The 23,342-nt window shown below is 29.7% G+C and overlaps 2 protein-coding genes and 1 long non-coding RNA gene across 3 annotated transcripts; 1 reads left to right on the forward strand and 2 right to left on the reverse strand.

The window, feature by feature from the left end:
- Positions 1–367: 367 nt before the first annotated feature.
- On the reverse strand, positions 368–1,635 carry LOC127255176 (uncharacterized). The gene is made up of 3 exons (XM_051280568.1): positions 1,196–1,635; positions 911–1,063; positions 368–830 (listed from the first exon to the last, which is right to left on the reverse strand). Exons 1-3 carry the CDS (start codon positions 1,633–1,635, stop codon positions 368–370), a joined length of 1,056 nt encoding a protein of 351 aa, XP_051136525.1.
- Positions 1,636–10,051: 8,416 nt separating this feature from the next.
- On the reverse strand, positions 10,052–12,806 carry LOC127255346 (flavin-containing monooxygenase FMO GS-OX-like 9). Its single transcript, XM_051280849.1, has 7 exons — positions 12,162–12,806; positions 12,007–12,077; positions 11,721–11,879; positions 11,558–11,640; positions 11,231–11,366; positions 10,762–10,938; positions 10,052–10,386 (listed from the first exon to the last, which is right to left on the reverse strand). The coding sequence occupies exons 1-7, from the start codon at positions 12,697–12,699 to the stop codon at positions 10,204–10,206; spliced, it is 1,347 nt and encodes a 448-aa protein (XP_051136806.1). The 5' UTR covers positions 12,700–12,806; the 3' UTR covers positions 10,052–10,203.
- LOC127255349 (uncharacterized) lies at positions 10,925–11,656 on the forward strand. The gene is made up of 3 exons (XR_007839607.1): positions 10,925–11,047; positions 11,239–11,444; positions 11,542–11,656. It is a non-coding gene; the product is annotated as an uncharacterized LOC127255349 (long non-coding RNA).
- Positions 12,807–23,342: the final 10,536 nt, after the last annotated feature.

A 23,342-nucleotide genomic window follows, 5' to 3' on the forward strand; every position in this document is an offset into this window, starting at 1 on the left:
AGGCTGGTTCCTAATGTGACTTATCCGGATATGCATGGAAAGGGACGATGTATGTGTTTATCCATGAATCAATCGAATAATAGTCACACACATATCGCTTTCCATTCAAATGGAACATATGACATGCCTCTAAAACGTGTGAGCATGGCACCCCATCTAACGCCTATCCACCACATGAGCAAAAATCTCTCTTGATTGAAACAATATGTTCCTTTGATCTCTGGCCAATACTGTCTAGTTTTAACACTTTTGTCTTATATTCATCTTCATTTATCACCACACCTATATTTTTTCGGCTCTTCCGCTCTGAGTCTATATATCTTGTTCGTGCCCAAGGTGACCATTCATAGTCGGATTCTTGTTTATCTCAAGCATCATGCAACCGCTTAACAAAAAATAAAACCACACGATCGTATGTCAACTGTACTAGAGCAGTGATCGGTAGTCGTCGTGCCCATTTTAATACACCATTAATGCATTCCGACAAATTGGTTGTTAGTATACCATGTCGCCACCCTTCGTCATATGCAATGGCCCATTTGCTCTTGTCAATTCTGTTAAGCCAATCATAAGCTGCTTGATTTAGAAGTTGAATGGCCGCTATTGTTTCATTAAACTCCAATAGATCAATGGATGTCCCTGCCCTCCAGCACATATCCTTCAGTCTTACATCTTTAACGTATTGGTTGAAGTTGGAACATACATGTCTAAGGCAAAATCGATGTCGGCCATGAGGAGGGTGGAAAGCAGGAATACGCTCAACTGCACTTGTTATCCCAACATGTCTATCAGATATGAGACACGTGTGATACCGATCCTGCACAATATATCTACACACAAAATACAAAAATTTATGTTATTGACAAATATTTCAGAAATTATGAATTACAAACTTATTAGAATGTCATACCTGCTTACTAACTGAAGAAACCATAACCAAGATTCAGTACAATCTGTATCAACAATGGCAAATGCTAATGGCAGCACATGGTGGTTAGCATCTATAGTAGCGGCAATCAACATCACATGCTTGTATTTTTCATATAAATGAGTTCTATCCACACTAATCACATTACGACAATGGCGATAAGCTTCAATGCAAGGTCCAAATGCCCAAAACACATAGCCAAGTGTGTACTCTTCTCGATGTGCCGTTTCTACGTGTGACCACTAAACAATAGTATTTGATACATACTTTTGAAGAGTTTCCATATAGGTTGGGAGTTCTTGCACTGAACTCTCCCATGTCCCATAAAAATCTTCAATAGCCCTTTTCAAGCCATCCCAAGCCTTTGAATAAGAAATATCAAACCCAAATTCTATTTTCACCGCTCTCTCCACATTTTCTAACTCATATGCCGGACTTCTTTTTACAAACTCCTTTAGTAAATTTGCTATCATGTTAACATCCAAGTTTCTGTGTCCCAACGATACATCATCTGGGATACACCTGTGGTCGGGCATCACTGTAATTAACTGCCAACATTCTAAATGTGGTTTATACGATGCAGTCACTCTCCACCCGCAACCATTTTTTCCATAGTGCTTACACTTTACTCTGAAGACCGTACGATTGCTCTTTGTCACAATATATTCCCTCCCAACCACACGAATTGAATAATCCTTAACAGCCATTTGCATATGTTTTTTTTATCTTTGAATACCATCCTTAACAGCTCTTTGTCACAATATATTCCCTCCCAACCACACGAATTGAATAATCCTTAACAGCCATTTGCATATGTCTTTTATCTTTGAATACCATCCCATAAATAAGAGCACCTCTACTTTTTGTGTAAACATCCCATCTATGATTGAGAGTGCCATTTGTATCTTGTTGAAACTCCTCCTCAGGCAATTTCTGAAAATATTCAATCGATTGATATTCATTTTGACTACCTGAATATAGAATTGTACCTGATTTAGGAGATCCCGATGGCCTTGACTCTTTCCATAATGCAGTAGCATCCACAACCCATTTTTCACAGTTTCCAAATATCTCAATTTCATCATCTGAGCATAAAATTGATTATGATTTACTAGATTTATCTTCTCCAACTCCTTGAAAATCTACATCTAATATGTGTATATCATCGTTTGTTTGCTCAAGCCTTGTGTTGGGATTCACATATTCTGTCTCTACAACCGCACTTGTTTCATTCAGTTAAAATTCAACAAACAACTCCAAACATCGATAACTATTTTCTAGAATTTAAAAGTGCTACAGATTGAAGCCATTCATAGTAATAAGCCTCATTCTCTGATTATCTTGTCAATTCGTCCAAAATCAGAAAATATTGCATATGGCTTTTTCCAGTCAAATTGTAAATCAAACTTTCTAAATCTTCAAATGTACTATCTCGCCGAACAGCTGTCATACACTGTGGATCACAATCATATTCTATTGTATCCGACTTTCGTATAATGTTACCATCCCAATATAGCAGAATATCAATATTGCTCTGGCCACTACTCGTCATCTGTTTCTGTAAAAAAACTATATATATTAAATAAATACTAATAAGAATAAAATTAATATATTATAAAAATAAGCCATATATAAAAATATTAAAATAAGAAAATAGACATAAATACATTATGCATTTAAATAATATATCAATATAAACCTTACAAATAATACCAAAAAACACCTAAGATGTTATAAAATTACAAACAAAAACACAACAATCACTAAACAATAAATACCTGAAAATACAATGCAAAACATGATATTGCCTACCAACAATATAAAACAAAATATTATATGAAAACTATAAAATAATTTAGTCAAACAAATAATACCTGAAAATGTCTCTCTTCAGCAAAAGTTTTGCTTGAGGAATAAACAGGAACGAAGTTAGCATAGAAAGATTAGAATGCCACTAAATCGTGGGGTAAATTAAGATTAAAAATATAGAAGTTCTCAAAACTCCTATAATAAAAAATATAAGAGTTTTTATAACTATTCTTCATAAAAAAAGTTTTAACACGAGGTAGTTGAGAGAGAAAATAAGAGTTCTTGAAACTACTATTTTTTATGTTTTAGGTGTTTTGAAAAGGTATATAATTTTAGATCCAAAGAGTTTTGAAAACTACTACAATATATAAATATAGTAGTTTTGAAAACTCGTTTGGGGGCTAGATTTTTAAATTGTACTTTGACTTAGGCCATTTTTTTAAAAAGGACTATTTTTTATGTTTTAGATGTTTTGAAAAGGTATATAATTTTAGATTCAAAGAATTTTGAAAACTACTATAATATATAAACATAATAGTTTTGAAAACTCGTTTGGGGGCTAGAATTTTAAATGATAGTTTGATTTAGGCAATTTTTTTAAAAAGGGCTATTTAAAATTCTAGTCCCCAAATGAGTTTTCAAAACTACTATATTTATAAATTATAAGAGTTTGCAAAATAATAGAAGTTTTGAAAACACCTGAAATACTAAATATAGACATTTTCGAAATTTTTATTTTCTCTTCCGACTACCGTCACATTGAATTTCATCAATATAGGAGAATTATAAGATTTCTCAAAACTTCAGTAATTGGTAATTTAGGAATTTTGAAAACTTTTTCATATAAAATACTGATGAGAACCTTTATATATTTTGATTATAGAAGTTTTAATAACTTTTATACTTTTTAGTTTTAATTTTTAAACTACCCTATTCCAATTTTTGTGTATGGTGTGTTCGTTTTTAAAGTAAATTTTCTCTTCAAATATCCAATTTTCAAATATTATTTTTTTGCTAAATTATTTTATAATTTTTATACAATATTTTGTTTTATATTGTATATAAAATAAACAATTAATACAAAAATAAGCAATATATAAAAGTAATATTATAAAAATTCACATAAATGCATTATACATTTAAATAATACAATAAATATAAACTTAGAAATTATACCAAAATAAACAATAAGATATTACAAAATACAATGTACAAACACTAAACAACTAACTTATTAAAACTAAAGCCAAAATAAATATCATATAAAAATAATATTGTAATAAACAAAAAATATACATTATATAAGAAAAATAGCTTACTAACAATATAAAACAAAGGGAAAGTTGGTCTGTCCACCCTGTCAGTTCTATTAAGTTATAATTCAGTCCCTGTTATAAAAAAATTGATTTTCACTCCCTCCTTTACTTATTTAATTTAATATTAGTCATTATTTTATATTTTTCTTTTTATCTATATAGTATAAATTTGATGTACTTCTATAGTATATCTAAATACTCTTAATGTTATTTTATATACTTATAATTGTCTCGCTTTACTTATATTATTTTTCACTTTATTAACTATTCCACCTATATACCTCTATTTACATTATGCGTACATTTACTTATGTATCTTTAAAAAATAAATAAATAAAAATAATAATTAAAATCATATTTTACTGTGGGGTGATGTAGAAAATAAAAAAAAAATTGCAAAATATATTCTTTATATATTTAATTATCAAATTTGTCTATTATTTATTTGACTGACAAAATATATTATGTATATTATAAAATATTATATATTTTTTACATTCTAGTCACGATTGACGAGTGCAGATAATTGTTCTATATTAAACACTTTATATGCAATTTATATTTTATATTTATTTTTTCTTCTATTTTTGTATTCTTTATAGTGTTTTTTACTCTTTTTTATTTTTTCCATAAAAATTAATTATTTTATTCAACAAATTTTAATAATTTAAAATTTAAAATTTTTCCTGAATAATTTATGTTTATATTTTATTTATTATATTTTTATATGAGTATATATTATTTCTTATCAGTATTTATAAATGTGATTATTTATATTTTAATATTTTTTTCATATTAATAGTTAAGAAATTATCTTATTATCCATTAAAATCAAATTGTATAATTTTTTAGAAGTATTACTCCTTTCAGCCTTTTTTTTTTTCGTTAAACTTATATATAATTCATTAATACTAAACAATTTTATTCACTCAAAATTTTATTATCTCACTTTAAGAAATAACAATCAATTTGGCACAGGGGTGGACACGAATAGGATATTTGTAGATATAGGCATTAAAAATTAAATGCCTAAATTAAATTAAATATCGTGTATTTTGAAAGAAAATAAAATCTCAATAAAATAAATATACGGTATTTAATTATGCACATATGTTAATTTTTGTAATAAATATCAACCATTAATGCAAAAATCTGCTTAAAATGGAAGATATCGTACAAATATTACGTGCATAAATAGAGTCATAATAAATTTGGCACAAAAATAAATTAATCTTGTCAATAAATGGAGTATATAAATTAATATCTTCCGAAAAAGACAATGATATAAAAATGTTGGCGAGAAAAAAAAGGTGCACAATCAACCATAATTATATATTTCATTTTATCAATATTAGTTTACTTACTCTTTTAATTCTACTTATAAAATGAGAAAATTTGATATTAATAATTTATATTATTTTTATACAAAATTCATAATTATATTTAATATAATATAAAATATTATGTAAATATTATACATAATATAAACTTTATTATATGATTCAGTATAATATTAGCAAAATATCTATTTATCTATATATATATAATTATTCTATTAAATATTTAAAATCGTATATATAAGATACAATTTTTTAAAATATTAATACTAGTAATAAAATTTATGTATAGTATTCTATGTATTTTAAATACTTACTATGTATATATATATATATATAAATGTGTAGATAATATAAATATAATGAGTGCGTGTAATATATTATTTTTGTAGAAAAATATGTTGAAATCTTTTAAAAAAAACAAACAAACTCTTATTCTATAGAAAATAAAATTTACAAGAAAATAAAATTAAATAATTTTTTCTATCAAAATATTTATATTAAATATATATGTCACAATTTTGTATAATTTTTTTTAAATCTTTACTAATGTTATTAGTTTTTTATTTTAAAATGTGAAAATAAAATAACTATAAATATAATTTTATTAAAAAATAAATTTAATTTTTTAAAAGAACTAATAAAAATAAATAGAGTCAAATTTTTTTTTTTTTTCTTATTCAACAATTATAATTATAACATTCAAACACACATCCTAAACACTCATGCATATACCAATTTTTATGTACTTGTAATATAAAGTCATATGCTCCGGTAACGCGTATATATGCTCTGGTTATATATGGTTGGAAAAATTGACCGTGTTTGGTTCAACATATTCAATTGCTCTTAGTAACCTGAGATAAATTCATCATTATTGTGTTCTCACGACTCCCTGACATGTAAGTAAAGAAAAGAACACATGTTTACTATAGATGGCTAAAAAAAGTAAGAAATGAGGTTGATAAGTTTGTTGGTTGTTACTCATGCATCACTACTCTCACAAATTGATTGTTTTTTAGACATATTACGTAGTAATCCACAGCATAGCACACACAACAACATTTAGTTCACCAAGGCCGAGAGGGGAAGTGTTCTCACCGAATACGCGAATTGACACATTTCCATGGAAATGACTGAAATTAACTACACTTGAAGATGCCCGATAATACACAAATAATACCTAAGAAACTATTATTTATACCTCGCATGTAGGTGTTTGTACCCAGATCACATTCTTATGTACCTACATAAAATATCGACATACCCTAGCGCAGATCTTAACTACTTATAATAATAGTCTCATATGCTTCAGTAAAGAGTATATATGCTCCAATAACATGTGGTTGGAGAACAATAATTTTTTGTTCAAAATATTTATTTGTTGACGGTAACTAAGGATGCGTTCATTATCATAGTCTTCCTGTGACACCTCAAATTGTCAGAAAAAGGTAAACAACACATTTATTATGAATGGTTAACCAAGTAAAAAATGACTTGGATAGGTTGAATGATATATGTACTATTATAGTCCAACCTCAACTAGTAGATGTCTAATAAAGTCATAAGCGACTAAATTGAATTATATTGGTCATTAGAGTACATGATTGCTATCAAAAATTGAAAATATTTAGATCTATTACACATTAATTCACACAGTAGCGCACACAACAATTTTTGGTCAAGGGCATCTAAGCATAAGGTATGACTCGGCTAAGCAGGTGAGTATTCTAGAGCAGCTATGTTGTACCTCCAACCTGGTTATATCAGGTACACCAAAACAGTTCAAACCGTCGGTTACGGTTTATGAAAATGTCAAACCGAAACCGAACCTTCTGAATGACAGTTTCGATTGCGGTTTAAAAAACTGACGGTTACGGTTTGAACCGCCGATTTATGTACATTTATTTTTAATATTTTTTTTCCTTTTTAAGTTTTTCTAAATTTAAAAATTTATTCAAAAATATTATTTTCAATTTTAATTTCATTCAGATATATTTATTATTTATTTATTATGTAAAATCATATAAATAATAATTGCTAAGATTGTTACAATATAAAAGTAATTAAAATAATAAATTTACTAAGTAATTAAATCAAATTAAATTTTAAATTGAAATAAACAAAATTAAATTTTAAGAAATTGACGTGTATTAGATAATAAGATAGTTTCAATTAAATATAATTGTATGATAAGAAATACAAAATTTAAAATATAAATAACCAAAATAATGTATATTATTATTATATAATTAATAATTATTTATTTTTATTAATATTAATATTATCTTTATTTTTATAACAATTTAATGATATATAGTAATTTTAATTATAAGTATATAATATACAATTTTAGCTCTGAACATCCATTCTCCACATTCCACCGCAGCTATAGTTGCAAGGGTACGTTTTTTGTTTTCTTGTTTTTTTTTTGTATTTTCTTCTTTTTCATTTTTTTTTTCTTTTTTCCTCCTGCTTCTTCTTCACTGTCGCCGCCCGCCCATAACATTCTATAATCCACAATCGCAGCCGGCGTGCAAGTTTAAAATTAAAAAAAAAAAATAATGGCCGAACCGTCGGTTGAAACCGTAAACCGGCGATTTGAACTAGCAGTTTGCACTTTGACAAATATATAAACCGTAACAAGAGGTTCGAAAACTGGTAAACCGAAGATTCGGAGCTACGTGGACAAATTTAAACAGAATGTGTTGTAAGTATATAAAATAAATTTGGAAGCATTTAAAGATATTCTAGAGGTACATTCAATTTTTATTTGAGAAAATCTAAAACAGGGACTAATATTAAACTAAATATGTAAAGGAGGGAGTGCAGACCAATTATTTTAAAATAGGGACTGAATTATAATTGAACACTACCTGTAGGGAGGGCAGACCAATTGTCCGTAAAACAAAATATTGTATAAAGATTATAAAATAATTTAGTTCAAAAAATAATACCGTCATGTATGATTTTTTGCAAAGAAAATCCACTTAAGAAATGATAGCATGTCACATATAAATATTTGAAATATAACAAAATTATTTAAGAAAGTTTAAAGGGTAAATTATACTACATAAAACTTTATTGTGTTTTAGTTAAAATGCATAAAATACGCCGGATGTGTTTTATTTATTGCGTGAAACTTTCTTGTGTTAATGTAAAATTTGCACGAATGCCATTTTTGTCCAAAATTGATATTTGATTGTAAATATGAACTCAATAATACAAGTTTTAAACAAATAAAAATGATAAAATATCTTAAATATTTTTTTGAATAAAATAATATATAAATAATTTATTAAACCTTCATTTTATAGTTTTTTTGAAGACAAATTATTATATGATCTTTACAAGATTATAAAAATAAATAATTGATCAATTATTTATCTATTTATTTTATTAAAAAAATTATTTAAGATATTTAGGTCTTTATTTGTACAAATTTTAAATTAACACAAAAAATTTTCAAAACTCTTATAATTAAAAATATAAGTGTTTTTAAAATGACTTTAAATAAAAAAAATTTCTACTACCATATGATATATTTTAAAAACTAACTCTAATATTTTTATATTTAAGAATTTTAAAAATTCTTACATTTAATAAATATAAGCCTTTCAAAGGTAGATCTTTTTAAATCAATGTTTGACTTGCATTTTTTTTTAAAAAAAAACCCTTTTAAAAAGCCCTCCAACAGGGGAATCAAGAACATCTTCCCGCTAAAATTGGAACGCTAAATAAGGAGGTCCGGACTAATAAAGTCGCCGGAAAGTTCGAAGACAGGCGGGTCAAAGGCGGAGATGGTAGCGAGGAACAAGACAAGGGGTGATCGAACATGAAAACCTACGACATTTATATAATCCAGCCGCGTTCAAGGTTTGGCGGAGTCAAGCGCATCACCTGTTTGAAGAAATGCCAAACAGAGCTGGTAGTACTGAGGAAAGTAACATACGCGTGCTAGTCATGGGCTATCGGAGAATTATGGGGTCACCGCCATGTGTGCATTTGGAAGCTTTGATTGTGGATAACCACGGTTTGTTTGTTAATTTTAGTGCAATCTAAATTTATTCGAGATCTAATGGAGCTAAAGAGCCAAAACAAAAATTAGGAAGTGCGGATTGCAGAGTAAAATGTGCTCCTCTCTGTTCCCGTTGCCCGTTTAGCGGGTGGAGTCATTTACCGAATAAGCAAGAAATTATAATCTATTGGATTATCCTAGAGCTAAATTCGTGTTGACTCGAAAATAGGGACGAATTATAACTTTTGGAGAGTGTTCATTACACCATCCATTCGATTATCCAATTTGTTCATTTTGTTTTTCTGTCAGTGTATTCCAAACTTCCCCAACATCTGATTGCAGGATTTGCCTTGAACTGGAAAGCAAATCAGTGTCTGGTTTGGAGGCTTTTGACAGTGCAATGTAGGCCATTGTCTTTAACTAACTGCCTGATAATTAATCTGGCACCATTTCAGGGTTTCATGAATGATCAAATACTTATCTCCTCCAAGATTCTGTTTAATTGACGATCATATGGATTTTTGTTTGGGAGAGTGGAACATTGAGAATTGGGTTAGCCTTTATGTCTTGCTGTGTGTTTATGAGTAAGTAAATCTTCTTCTAGAAGATCGATATTTATCTGCAGCCGGATGGTTTATGCTATAATTCTCAAGTCTTGTATGGTATTGGGATTTGCATCAAAGGATGCTGCTGATTTAGGATTTTCTTAAAATAGATACATACTGGGACAACAATTTACACATATGTTAACATAGATGGAGATGGAATTTACAAACATATTATCACGTAGAGTTTTCATTTAAACTGAGTGAAATGGGGGCTATTGTAAGCAACTTGGAGCATTTCTATATCTTCTTCATAGGAATCGCGGAAGGTCTCCAAGTTGGCCTCAGCATTTTTTGCGACTGAAGTGCAAAGCTTTTTTCGCCATTCCTCTAGATGCGGAGAATCACTATAGTCTGCATATCTGTCAGAATACTGCAAAAGATGAAAAGGTTAGTCCAACATTTTGATATTTTTGTACACTTGCACAAAAAAAAAAAAAAAAAAACGATTTTGATAAAATGGCAGCTGGTGAAACAATTCATTTGCTAGCTGAACTTATATTGGGGATTTCTGGTTTGTTCAGTGACTTGGGCACTTTGTTCTAGCCATAAAAGATGTATAATTTCCTGTGTTCATAAAGTAGCAGTGATTTTCCTACAAAGGGAAATGCAAGAACCATAGTTGATATTACTAAGTACTTCTTTAGGAAAGTTATAGTAAGAATCTCTTTAATTCAGGTCGAATCTCATGTAAGTGTATTTTTGAAGGAGAAGAGTAATCGAAAGTAGAGTTAATAGCAACATTTACCTTATAGCACTCGATAATAAGATGTGTGTTGTGCTTTGGGATGCCCGCAGCATCCCTTTTGTGATAAAAATCCTTAATCGATTGCATCATATCATCCCATGATGGCAGCTTTCGTTTCCCGGACAATAGCTGAGCAATCCATTTTGCTTGAGATTCAAAGAAAGGGAAAGATATGACCTATGTCGCAAAATCAGCCAAAAGATCTTCAGGACAAATATGCATGTGTGTGCTAATGGTTTTTCCAGCCAAAAACATGACGGATTTTATGAAGAACACGCTTTCATAGGTACCTACTATCTCTAGATTATGGATGTCGATCTGGATTCCATACTGAATCGCAATATTCAATACAACATATGTATGTGATTCAACATTTTTGTCACTTAGCATATAGCCGTTTAACAAATTTAATCATAGTTCGATATTTTTTTTTTGAAAAGAATAGTTACTAAAAAACCTTAACACTTACTCGTCTAGGGATGCCAACGAAGGATAGAGAAGGAGCTAGTAAAGGAGGAAATGTTTGTTCATAAAGAGGCCCAACCCTATCGTCATCTATCACCACCAATCCTTTGGTATCGAGAAAAGGAAAGGAATAAGAGTACCTGCAGGACCTCATTAGCTCTTTCTACGATTACACCATATGACTGCATCGAATATAACCACTTCTTCGAACATATATAGTATGTTACTATCATGTTCATTACTATTCCATTTCCTTGCGCATATATTTCGATATGATCCGGTTTCTATCTTTTACGTGCATTAAAAATTGGGCAGATTGTTGGCATTTTACCCTGTGCAGTATATTATAGAGTCGGCAATGATCGATGATCCATCAGTGAACAAAACTCTTCCGTCTTCATGAAGTGACTCGATCTGCAGCACGGCTGGTATTATTTACCTTTCATTATTGTCGAATATGTCATCACTGTAGTTGAAATATTGATTTGATGAACCTGTGGATGAAGGTGTAGCTTGTCGTATTTGGAGATAACTTTTGATAGGCCTTCGGAAACAGTAGGGGGCTTCGAACTTAGGTGAATCTCCTTCGCCGATTTCACTAGTTCAACCGATATGTCCTGCCCACTCGAAGAGCTCCCGACAACTACAACTATCTGTAAGTATTACCGAGCAATGAGACCAGATCAAAATACACAAGCTAGATTTCCTATTTGTTTGCCAAAAGACTATTAAACTACGAAGAATATATGAATTTTTAGAGTCGTGTGGAGTGTTCCGAACCTCATTCTTGAAAGGTTCGGGGACTCTGTAAATATGACTATGCATCTGCCTTCGCTTCCACGAGTCCATTCCTTCACAAGTTCGACTCAAATTATATGCTCAATTTACATAGATTAAATTAAAATGAACGAGAAATAGATAGATCGTTGAACTACCATTAATTTTAGGCAATCTAGGATGTGAGTAGTGTCCAGTGGCGACAACCACGGCGTCATAGACTTCCTCGGCCACATTGCTTCTGACAATCCATTTCAGGTCCTCGGGCGGGACGGGATACTCCAACATCGTGGCACTCTCTACCCGGGTATTGAACTGTATCATCTCTCTCAACTCGAACCTCTCACAAAAGTCTTGCAGGTACATAAGAACTTCCCGGTGGCCGGGAAACCTCCTCCCGTCTCCGCTCTCCTTGGCTACAAATGGGAAGTCGGTGTAGCCCATGATCTCTCTCGGCGAAGCCACCCTCATGGAGGCGTACATGCTGCTATGGACCTCGAGGAATTGGCGGCGCCCCATGGGATGCTCTTTGTCAACGTTGGGATTGTACAGCCATTGCCCGCCTACGTCTTGGTTCTGCTCAAGAACCACCACATTGTGGCCCTCTTTGTGGAGCTCCCGGGCGGCGACGAGGCCGGCCGGGCCGGCGCCGATCACGCAGACTTTCTTGTTTGGGGATCCTGCTTCACAAACCATGGGTAAAGAAGTTTGCTTTTGTCTGTCCTCTCTGTTTCTCTCTCTATGTATCTATCTTTTCTGTGGATTTTTGTCACTGGGGGTTATGAAGTTTATCATCATCTCATCTCATCTGCAAGTTTTTGTTTTTTTATGAGTGAGATTGTTGGGAGTCTTTTGTTTGGTAGCAATCGGAGAGGAACATGACAATAGCATTCTTTGTTTTTTCGTCTTGGATGCACATATGCCTCGGCTCTCGTGGAATTTTTATTTGCTTTTGGTTTCATTTTGTATTTTTATTTCAATTTTGATTTAATCAGTATTTTGTAAAATAAATATACTACCGCCATCTCGCAACATAAACATCATTTGTTTTTTTGCACATAGATTTTTACTATTAGTATTATCTTAGTTTGTAATAATAAAAAAAATAAATACAAATAAAAATACCTCTATATTAGTACGGTATAATATTTATGTAATATATTGTATATGGTAAGGATATTTATTATATGAGGCAGATAATATAATTACTAAATTAAGAAATAGTAGCGGACAAAAATATAAAATATATTATTGTTACTAGACTGATGAAGTATTATATTTTCATTGATAATTATGTTGAATAATGGTATTTTAATTTAGCTCTAAAATAAATATTTATTATCATTTGAAAGAATAAAATAAATAGACTAATTAGATTTTAAAAGTATTTTGATATTGTGAATGGGTTTGATAATAATAAAAAGTTATATACAAAAGAGGTGTTTGATATCTTATACTTTAATTATAATATTTAAAACAAAAATTATGCTTTAGATATAATATTTTTTCAATGTACTTTATTAATAATACCAATCTGAAAATATAAGCAAACGATTGTACAAGGTGATATTTTTTAAGGTTATTTTTAATCATAGTTTTTTAAAAATATTAGTTATTTTTTTTTATTAAATTTGACTTTTATTTAAATAATAATTCCAATATAATGTTTTATGACATATAGTACCATTGAATAAAATAAAAAAAAAATAAATTGATGACTAAATGTACTCATCAAATTTTCATATAAAATATATTATTCATATTTTAAAAATATATGGAAAAGTAATATTACATATTTTACATATTAATAACTATGATTGTTTACAAGAGAATAATAAAAATTATAAATAAGACGAAAAACAAATTTGAAAATACAAATAAACAAATTTGAAAATATATATTATAATCATTTCTACTACTGTATAATAATGGAATGGTATTGTAATAAACAAGCATGCTAGCTGTATTTGATTTTAATTTCAAATCCGACTCTGTTTATTTGTTTCGATTCAAAGTATTTTTTTTTTATTATCTCTGTTCATCTAACTTAAAATATTATTTTTTTATTTTAATAAAAGTAATTATATATTAATATTAAAATATTTTTAATTTTTATTTAAATTAGAAATATATCATTATATATACAATTAATTTATACATAAAGTCAAAGGTAAAAATATCGAAATTTAAAATACTATTATTTATTAATTTACTAGAAAATCCAAAGAGCCTTTTTAGATTGGGACATAGAGAGAGTATGATTTTTAATAAAAATAAATTATTATTTCTTTTATAAAATATTTATATTAAAATATTATGTAAATAAAAAGTCAATAAAAAAATTAAATTAAAGCTAAACAAACTCATTATAAAATAAATTATTGTTACTTTTATAAAATATTTAAATAAAAATTCAATAAAAAATTTAAATTAAAGCTAAACAAACTCATTATTTGGACTCATAAATCCTTTTAAATATGAAAAGAATATATAATTATTTCTTTTATACTTATTGAGTAAAATGGCATATTTTATGCTTGTGAAAGGTATTACTTACAAGGCACATTTAAGTGTGTGTTTGTTTGGGCTTTCAAATTGAGATTTGAGATTATGAATACTAAAATGTTTAACAATTAAACAATTGTTTGGTATGATATAAATAAATATTAATACTACCTCCGTTTCATAAAAAAAGTACGGTAAACTTTTTGTACATTGATATTTGAATATTAATTATTTTATTAATACGTATTATAAATTAAGAAAAAAAATATATAAGAATATCTCTATTGGTCTCTTATAAGTTATAATACAAATACAATTATATTTATGGAGTAAATTATACAAATATAAAAATATTTTTAATGTTAATACAATAACGCAAACGATACTCTTCTTATAAGACGGAGGTAGTATAATAATTAAAGAAATTTTTTTTTTTTGATGTAATATAAAAGATAAAAATAAATATTTTGATTTGATATTTTTAAAAAAAATACTTTAAATCAATAATTTTTTAAGAAACCCTCAAATAAATAGCCGAGTGTTTTTAATTATTATCTTAAAAATTTAAAACGAAAAATATGTAATGATTGTAATTTTGTATGGAAAAAATAGATTCAAGACGTATAATATAAATAAAAATTCTATTGAATATAATATTGAAATATATATTTTATTATAAATTACATAAGTATTAAAATACATTAAAAAAACACTTTTCGTGTTTTCTAACATAAAATGGGTTTTTTAAATCAAAGCATATGAGTTGGCAGAATATTACAATTCAAGGGTTTGAAATATTCCTTGTGTTTTTTATTATTAAATACAACATTTATTTTATATAAAAAAATTAATGGTAATAATTTTCCTTAGTATCATATGACTAATTAAAATCGTATGCGTGATTTTAACATATATATATATATATATTTTTTCTTATAATTAACATTTAAAGTGATACAGTAAAAATATTATGATCAACTACAAATTTTAATATATATTTTTAAAATCTATTTCTCATAGACTTTTTATTTATTTATAAAAATATATAAAATTTATTGGATTGTGTTTTCTAAATCCTATTTTCAATATATGCGGGCAACAATTTTTTTTTTTTTTTTTGTTTTTCTTTCTAAAAATATTACACCTGCATCTAATTTTAATTTAATATATATTATATACAAAATAAATTATATTCAAAATGTCACCTCAAATGTTTAATCATATCATATCAAATATTTAAAATTTATTATTTTCAAAATACACCGTAATACAATCAAATAAATAAATTCATATTTGATGTGTAGTGAAAACCAAATCGAAGCTAATGAGATTTTGGTATGCTACTCCCTTGAATTGTACAAAAGTCTCGTAATCCGATCAACAAGTAGTGTCCAAGGGAAATGCCCTGGGTTGGGTGTCCGGATTGTAGCATGGCCCTCGATGGACATGCAAATGAGTAGAAATGTGATAGTGGAAGGTTAAGTCTCTCGGAAATATAATATGTCAAGAAGGTCCTTAAGAGGTTCAACATACAAGATGTAAAGCCCATGAAGATACCTTTGGGGAGTCACTTCAAGTTGTCTAACAAAGACTCACCAAAGAATGAGTCGGAATGTCCCAAGATGAGGAGTGTTCCGTATGCATCTGCTATAGGGAATTTGATGTACGCCATAGTTTGTATTAGACTAGATATAACACATGTGGTGAGAGTAGTGAGCCGATTTATAAGAAATCCTGGAAGGCAGCATTGGGAAGAAGTAAAGTGAATATTGAGGTATTTGCGGGACACTGCATATAAGAACTGACCTTTGAGAGAATGGAGCTTTGGTCACCTGGATTTGTGGATGTTGACTTGGTAAGAAGTGACTATGATAAGAGGAAGAGCATATCTGGATATATGTTCAATTATGGAGGGACAATAATATCATGAACTTCGAAGCTGTAAAAGGTGGTTGCTTTATCGACGACAGAAGTTGAATACATTGTAGTAACGAAGGTTAACAAGGTGATGGTTTGGCTGTAGAACTTTATACTTGAGTTGGGAAAGGATTCAAAAAATAGTAGCTTTTATAGCGACAGTCAGAGTGCAATCTACTTGAAAAAGAATCCTACATTCTATACAAGAACGAAACATATTGAATAAAGGTTTTCCTTTCCGAAGTCAATCATTCTCATCTTTCAGCTTTTGATTTTCATTCCTCAAGGCATCCGATTCAGTCGATTTTGTTGCAATATCCTTCTTCAAAATTCCAATTTTATCATCCAATTTCTCCTTATGAGCTTTCATTCGGTAGATAGTGTCCAGTAGCTCTTTGTTCTTCACCACATATTTCTTTTGCTCTGCCACCATCTACTCATAGGCTTTAATCAGTTCATCAGCATCAATTTCTATGGATTCTTGTGAAGCTTTATCAGTAGAAGCACCATCATCTTTAATAGCTTCAGATTCATCGGCTATGAAAGCAACCACTTTAATATTTTCTGAGTTTTCTTCGCCTCCAACAAACCTTTCATCATCATTGTCACTCAATGTGGCTTGGTATGCTTTCTTCTATTTTTTCTTCACTGTTGGAAATTCAGATTTAATGTGACCAACTTTTTCACATCCATAGCAGATAGGCTCTTGAACTGATTTAGGTTTAGTAGATACAATAAACTTCTTCGTGAATCCACCATCAAACTTCTTTTTTGGCTTGCTGTAATTTGATGGTTTCTATTAGAGTATTTCCGTTGTGAGCTAAAAGTACTCACACCCTGATAACCACCATGATTCTGAAGCTTCTCATATTTCATCTTTGCTGCACGTTTATCACTGATCATCCTCAAAAGTTTCCGACTTAACATAGCCATTTCCTCATCAGACTCAATTAGCTCATTGTCTTCACCACTCAACGCCATACTCTTAGGAGTTTCATCTTCAAGATAATTCATTTAATAACTTACCAATGTACCATATAATTCATCCAAAGTCATACCTTTCAATTTCGGAGGTTCATCAAGCATAATCACTTTTAGTCTGAAATTTTTTGTGAGACTCTTAAGCATCTTCCTTACCAGCCTTTTTTCTTCAAAGTGCATTCCCTAGGTTTCAGTCTGGTTAACAATATCCATAAAACGATTGTAGTATTCGACAAGAGTTTCATGTTCATTCATCTTTATTCCTTCGAACAATGTCTTTACATGTTCCAATTTTGATTCTCGAACTTGGACAGATCCTTCAAAGGCATTTTCCAGAATGTTCCAAGCTTCCTTAGCAACTTTGAAATTGGATATCAGCTTCGCCAGAGTTTCATTCACAACGTTGAAGATTGAAAAGATCGCATTCGAGTTTGCTATTCCAACAGCTTTTTCATCCAACGTTCATTCTCTCTTCGATTTCTTCACAAGAGTTGTAACACCATCTTCATCTTGGATGGTTTTCATGGGATGAGACCATGCAAACTCAATAGCATCAACAACATGTTCACCTTGAGGCATCAGAAAAGCTTCTATTTTGTCCTTCCAACTTTGATAATTTGTTCCATCAAACAATGGAGGTCTTGATGTTGAACGTCCTTCATTGCTCATGTCTACAACTGTGAATGGATCTACTCAACGATTTAGAGAACACTGCTCTGATACCAGTTGTTGGGAAGTGATGTATCGAAAAATTCTCATTTGAACGCGTACTTACAACGACCATATAGCAGAGCCGCTCAGAGCTTGATCATCCTCTCCGGTTGGAACTCATTTAACTCCGGTCACTGTCGACCACTCCGGCGAATTTTTGTGTCAAAAACTCATTCAAGCTAAGGAGAAGCGATATGGATAGAGGGTTGATAGTTTCACTCAATATTCTTCTTTTTAAAGTATGGTCTCCAAATCACTCATCACCAATCTTCAACCCTATCCGATTGAGTAAATCACTCACATTCCTGGAATAAAAGATTCCACATTAATTTCCCTTTGTACTTAAATGGAAGAGTGAGTTTCATTGTTTTAACCTTTCCTCAATGATAACGAAAATTTGTAATTGTAATTTGTATATATTCACAGGGAATTTATATTCGAAAGTTGAGGTGTGAGTGACTATAGAAAACGATCAGATATAGTAAAAGATTGTGGTTGTAGACCCTGAGCAGTTATCATAATTATTTATACTTTTTAACTTGTGAGTTTCCAGGTTGAACACAGGGATTTTAAGTCACGAATTTTAAAATCAAGTATAAATATTTTGAAAGCGGCGAAAAAATGCATGAAGGGACCCGCTTTGCAGCGGATCAAAGTTTTAGTCCACGGAAAGTGGTAGGTAAAAACGGTAAAGTGAGCGGAGGCGAGCGAAGCGGAGGTGAGCGGTGGAGTGCCAGTGATGGTCGAGCGAACGGGACACGAGCGGATGGCACAATATGTATATGTATATATATAAGCGGTGAAAAGTGAAGAAGAGGTGTTGTGTCTGAACTATGCGTTACTTAATGGCTAGGTTTTCCTAGATGAAGTGACCGAGCGATGTTGGTGTGTTAAAGGAGGTATATGTATAATACGAAAGTGGGGAAGAAAATGATGTAAATCTATAAACCAAATTATAGAGAATTCTTATCACTGGTATCTAACCTTAAAGGATTTACAACAAGACTTTAATGATACCCAGAATCATAATATTATAAGAAAGAAACCCTACTGTCACCGCCTATGCCCCATTAGTTATTCCAAATTCTGCCTCATTAGTGGTTTTACCCTTCTGTTACCTCTTTTTTTTTTTTTTTTTTTTTTTTATCAAATTTGAATTCAAAACAGTAGTTAAGCATGTCGACAAGGCTCTCGTGTACTTAACTACATTGAACTACCTTGAAAATGCTTGTGGCAAAAGACAAGGCTTGGATAATCAATCTTCTTGTACCCTAAACCAGTGAAGTGAAATTCCTTAAAATCAGGGTTTATATAAGTGTGAAAAAGATGTGAAAGAGATAGAGATGAAGAACTAAATGATATTTCATTATTTATTAATAAAGCTGGAATTGCTAATTCTATAAACCTGTAAACGAAAGCAGTAAAACTACAATCAGTAAGCAGTAAAGTCTTGGCCAAGGGAGAAGGGGAATCCCCACTCCCTTGACCATTCCTGTGGAGAACTCCCTTACAAGGTTGGAGCTCTCGGAGAACAAGAAGACAACTAGAATGCGCAGAAAATTAATTGCTAGTATACTCCAGTCGAAGTATATCTACATACATATATCTGACCCTATTTATAGTAGGTGAAAGTAACAGTTGCAAACAGTTACAAGGCGGTTTCAACCGCTAGGCAGTTAGGTGGTTGATGACAGTTATTCTGTTGAAGCAGTTGCTGGTCATAACTCCTAGGGTGCTTGCTTTGCTTGTATAGGGTTGTAAAGGCGCAAATTTTCCTCGCTTGCCGGATGGCTGGAGGGCATCAGAGCAGCTAGGCGGGCTTGCTTGTGCTGGGTGGTAATGGAATGGTTGTACCGCTGCAGTTGGGACACTTAGTCAATATTTGAGTTGGGCTGCTGTCACTCTGCAATGGTGGGTGTCTGAGCTGTCGCTTGCGAGCGGGAGAGACTACTGCTTGTGAGCGGAGGAAGCTTCGGCTTGCCTCTCTTGCCTTAGTTTTCTGGGGGATGGAGTCACTGCTTGCGAGCGGAGGTAGCTGTCGCTTGTGGCGTCTGCCTTAGCTTTTCTAGCACCAAGACACCGCTTAAAAGGGCAGAAATCGTTAATAATATCAACAAACAAACTCTGGATCATGCCAAGCGATATAGATCAATAAAGTATGCCATTAACCAGTTATAGTGATGGTTTTTATACAAAAATTCAAGTAATATTTATTTTTGTCAAGCTAAGAATATGCTTATATTTGGAGTCATCAAATCTCGTTACACTCATCCTCGAACAAACTAAATTATGAGATCACATAGTCATTTTGTTCACTGCAATCAAGAATTGCTAACGATCAGTGCCATGATTGGGAAAACGTTGAATCTCGGATAGAGACAATTTATCATTAAACATTCACACTTGTCATTTGATTTAACATGAATGGAGTTATCTCGGTATTTTTTACTAATGATGCTCGATTTGTAATGCGCTTCCTAACATATACCATATATGTATACAAAAATATATATAAAAAGATCCATAAATAAATAACTTAAAAATACTCTAATAAATAAAATATATGTCGTAAAACTCTAATATCAGTTTGTGGGACCTTCAGTCGCACTATATATACATACATAAAAATATAAATAAAAATAGAGCAGTGTATACAAAAATAAAAAAAATATATATATAAATATAAAACCTTCGATGAAGGTCTTAAATCTACAATGATTAAATAAGCTTGAACCAAATTATTAATTTTGGTAGAAACAATATAAAAAGAAAAAAAATAGAAAAAATGCAAAAAATGCAAAAAATAAAATAAAATAAAATAAAATTTGTAATAGAAATTACTCTCTCCGTTTTTTGTCCAGTTTACTGTAGACACGATAATTTAGAAGGGGTATATTAGCAAATAATTAAAAATATATTAGTGAAAATAATTATTGTATAATAAAAATAATTATAGATTAAGATTAAAATAACTGATTAGTATAATTAAAATTTTAAAAATTATAGATTAAATTTTTTAAAATAAGATTAAAGTGTATAATTTTTTTTTTTCAAAAAAAGAAAGTAATAAAATAAGTGGACGGATGAAAACAAAAAGGTGGACATAAAAAATGGGACGAAGCGAGTATAAATTTAAAACTACCACTCAAAATGTGCCATGTGGACTTGGTTGTTGAAAACAAAATGATTTTTACCTACACGCACTAATCATGCTGTCCATGGTACGATAAACATGAATATTTAGAATGCCTAAAATATACTCCCTCTGTTCAGCTACAAAGTATGTATATTTATATTTTGGGATGTCCAATTACAAAGTAAATATTTTATTAAATATCTTACTTTTTTTTATAAATATCCTTACTTTACATCACATCGTTACTTTTACACCAAAAAGTAAGAGCAAAAATGTCATTACACTACTTTTAACTACCCACTATAATTAAAATACTATTATTTTTTAAACACCGCACCAAAAATAATTGTATACTTTATGAGTGCACGGAATGAGTATTTTTTGTATATGGTTGAAAATAAATGACAATTTAACTCTCTAGAGGAATTCGTTTTCTGTACTATACCAATTGAATTCTTAATTCTAATTTACAACATATGAGTTTGTCTAATTGCACTTTATGCCATTTTCCCCCGCTTGTTTATACTCTTCATTTATAATACTTTAATTTTATTGTTTTTTCGCTAAAATATCATATCATATTTAAAATATCACATCAACTATATTTATTTATATTAACCATTATTACAATATAAAATTTTTCCGAATTGTGTTTGTTGTAGGTTGTGAATTTTTTTTTTACTATTTATAAAAATTCTCCAAAAAATTATTGTTTTATTTTTTTATTTTTTATAATAGATTAGAAGTTAAATTTATAATGAAATTATTAGTTCAATATATATATATATTTATATCACATTCAATATTTATTTTAATGTAAAATATTATTATTATTTAAAATCCATAATTCAACTCCTAAACCGAAGAGCAAACACAAATACAACACAAAACAAACTTTTCGGTTGTGTTCTTTTGTAAGTTTTACCCAGGATTTTACTATTCAATTTTTTTTTCTTAAAAAAATATCACATTAAACAATTATTTTTTTTTATTTTTTATTTTATATCATACTACAAATTTATTTTACATTCAAAACATCACATCAACCTCTATTTATATCCCATCAAACAATTATTCAAATTCAAATTTTTACTATTTAAAAATCTAAATCCAAAAACTAAAATTCACAAACAAACACACCAAAAAAGTTTTATAACACTTCTTAAATTATATATATATATATATCAATCTTTCATAATAAAAAATTTATAAAAAAGAATTAAAAAATAAAGATAATAAATACTCCCTCCGTCCCAAAAAAAGTATCCATTTGCTTTTTGTACGTAGTTTTAGAAATATTAGTATTATATTAAGATATAGTAGGAATAAAGTAAAAATGACTAAAATAACCTTGTTAGTATGTGTGATATAAAGGTAATGACATTTGTGTAATATATTGTAAGTTGTAAGGGTATTTGTAATGTTAGGTAGATAGTACAATTACTAAAAAAAAAAAGAAAATGGATACTTTGTTATGGGACGGATTAAAATGAAAAAATGGATACTTTGTTATGAGACGGATTAAAATGGAAAAATGGATACTTTGTTATGGGAGCGGGGGAGTATAATTCCTAAAACTATAACACTTACAAATTCATTTAGATATATATATATATATATAATAGTACAAGATAAGGTGAAGGTAGTATCATTTTTCTATAAACTACCATATATGAATCATGAAGCACGATCACTTAATTATTTATTTGATTAATTATTGAAAACAAACAAAAAATCAATAATTAAAAGTATTGTTAATTGAACACATCATACGTACTAATCAAACACAATTAAATTAGAGCCAAATTATTTATTTGGCTTCAGTTCTGTGAAAGCAATGCAATGCCTTTTTATTAGTTTATTTTTTGTCCAAACAAAGTATATGACGTGGACCCTAATCCATACTCGATTCATTTTGGGCTATATGTGCCTGTTTAGATTTATTTATTTTTAAATTTAAAATAATGTTTTTTGAAATAAAATAAAATTAAAAATTTAAAAGAGAGAGATCCATGCCATATTTGTTATGATGAAAATTATTTTTCCAAAGTAGAATTACTTATGGAAATTAGATTGAAATAGAGTTTGA

This window comes from Andrographis paniculata, unplaced genomic scaffold (assembly GCF_009805555.1).
Source record: "Andrographis paniculata isolate CXL003 unplaced genomic scaffold, ASM980555v1 Contig53END, whole genome shotgun sequence".
Taxonomy (NCBI): Eukaryota; Viridiplantae; Streptophyta; class Magnoliopsida; order Lamiales; family Acanthaceae; genus Andrographis; species Andrographis paniculata.

Excerpts from the sequence above, each read along its gene's own strand:
- LOC127255346 (XM_051280849.1), bottom strand. The coding sequence starts at position 12,699 with ATGGTTTGTGAAGCAGGATCCCCAAACAAGAAAGTCTGCGTGATCGGC. Across the intron at positions 10,939-11,230 it reads TCGTTGGCATCCCTAGACGA|GTCATATCTTTCCCTTTCTT; the intron begins GTAAGTGTTAAG and ends TTTGCGACATAG. Across the intron at positions 10,387-10,761 it reads TTATTATCGAGTGCTATAAG|TATTCTGACAGATATGCAGA; the intron begins GTAAATGTTGCT and ends CATCTTTTGCAG.
- LOC127255176 (XM_051280568.1), bottom strand. The coding sequence starts at position 1,635 with ATGGCTGTTAAGGATTATTCAATTCGTGTGGTTGGGAGGGAATATATT. Across the intron at positions 1,064-1,195 it reads TATATGGAAACTCTTCAAAA|TGTGGATAGAACTCATTTAT; the intron begins GTATGTATCAAA and ends TAATGTGATTAG. Across the intron at positions 831-910 it reads TTTCTTCAGTTAGTAAGCAG|ATATATTGTGCAGGATCGGT; the intron begins GTATGACATTCT and ends TTTTGTGTGTAG.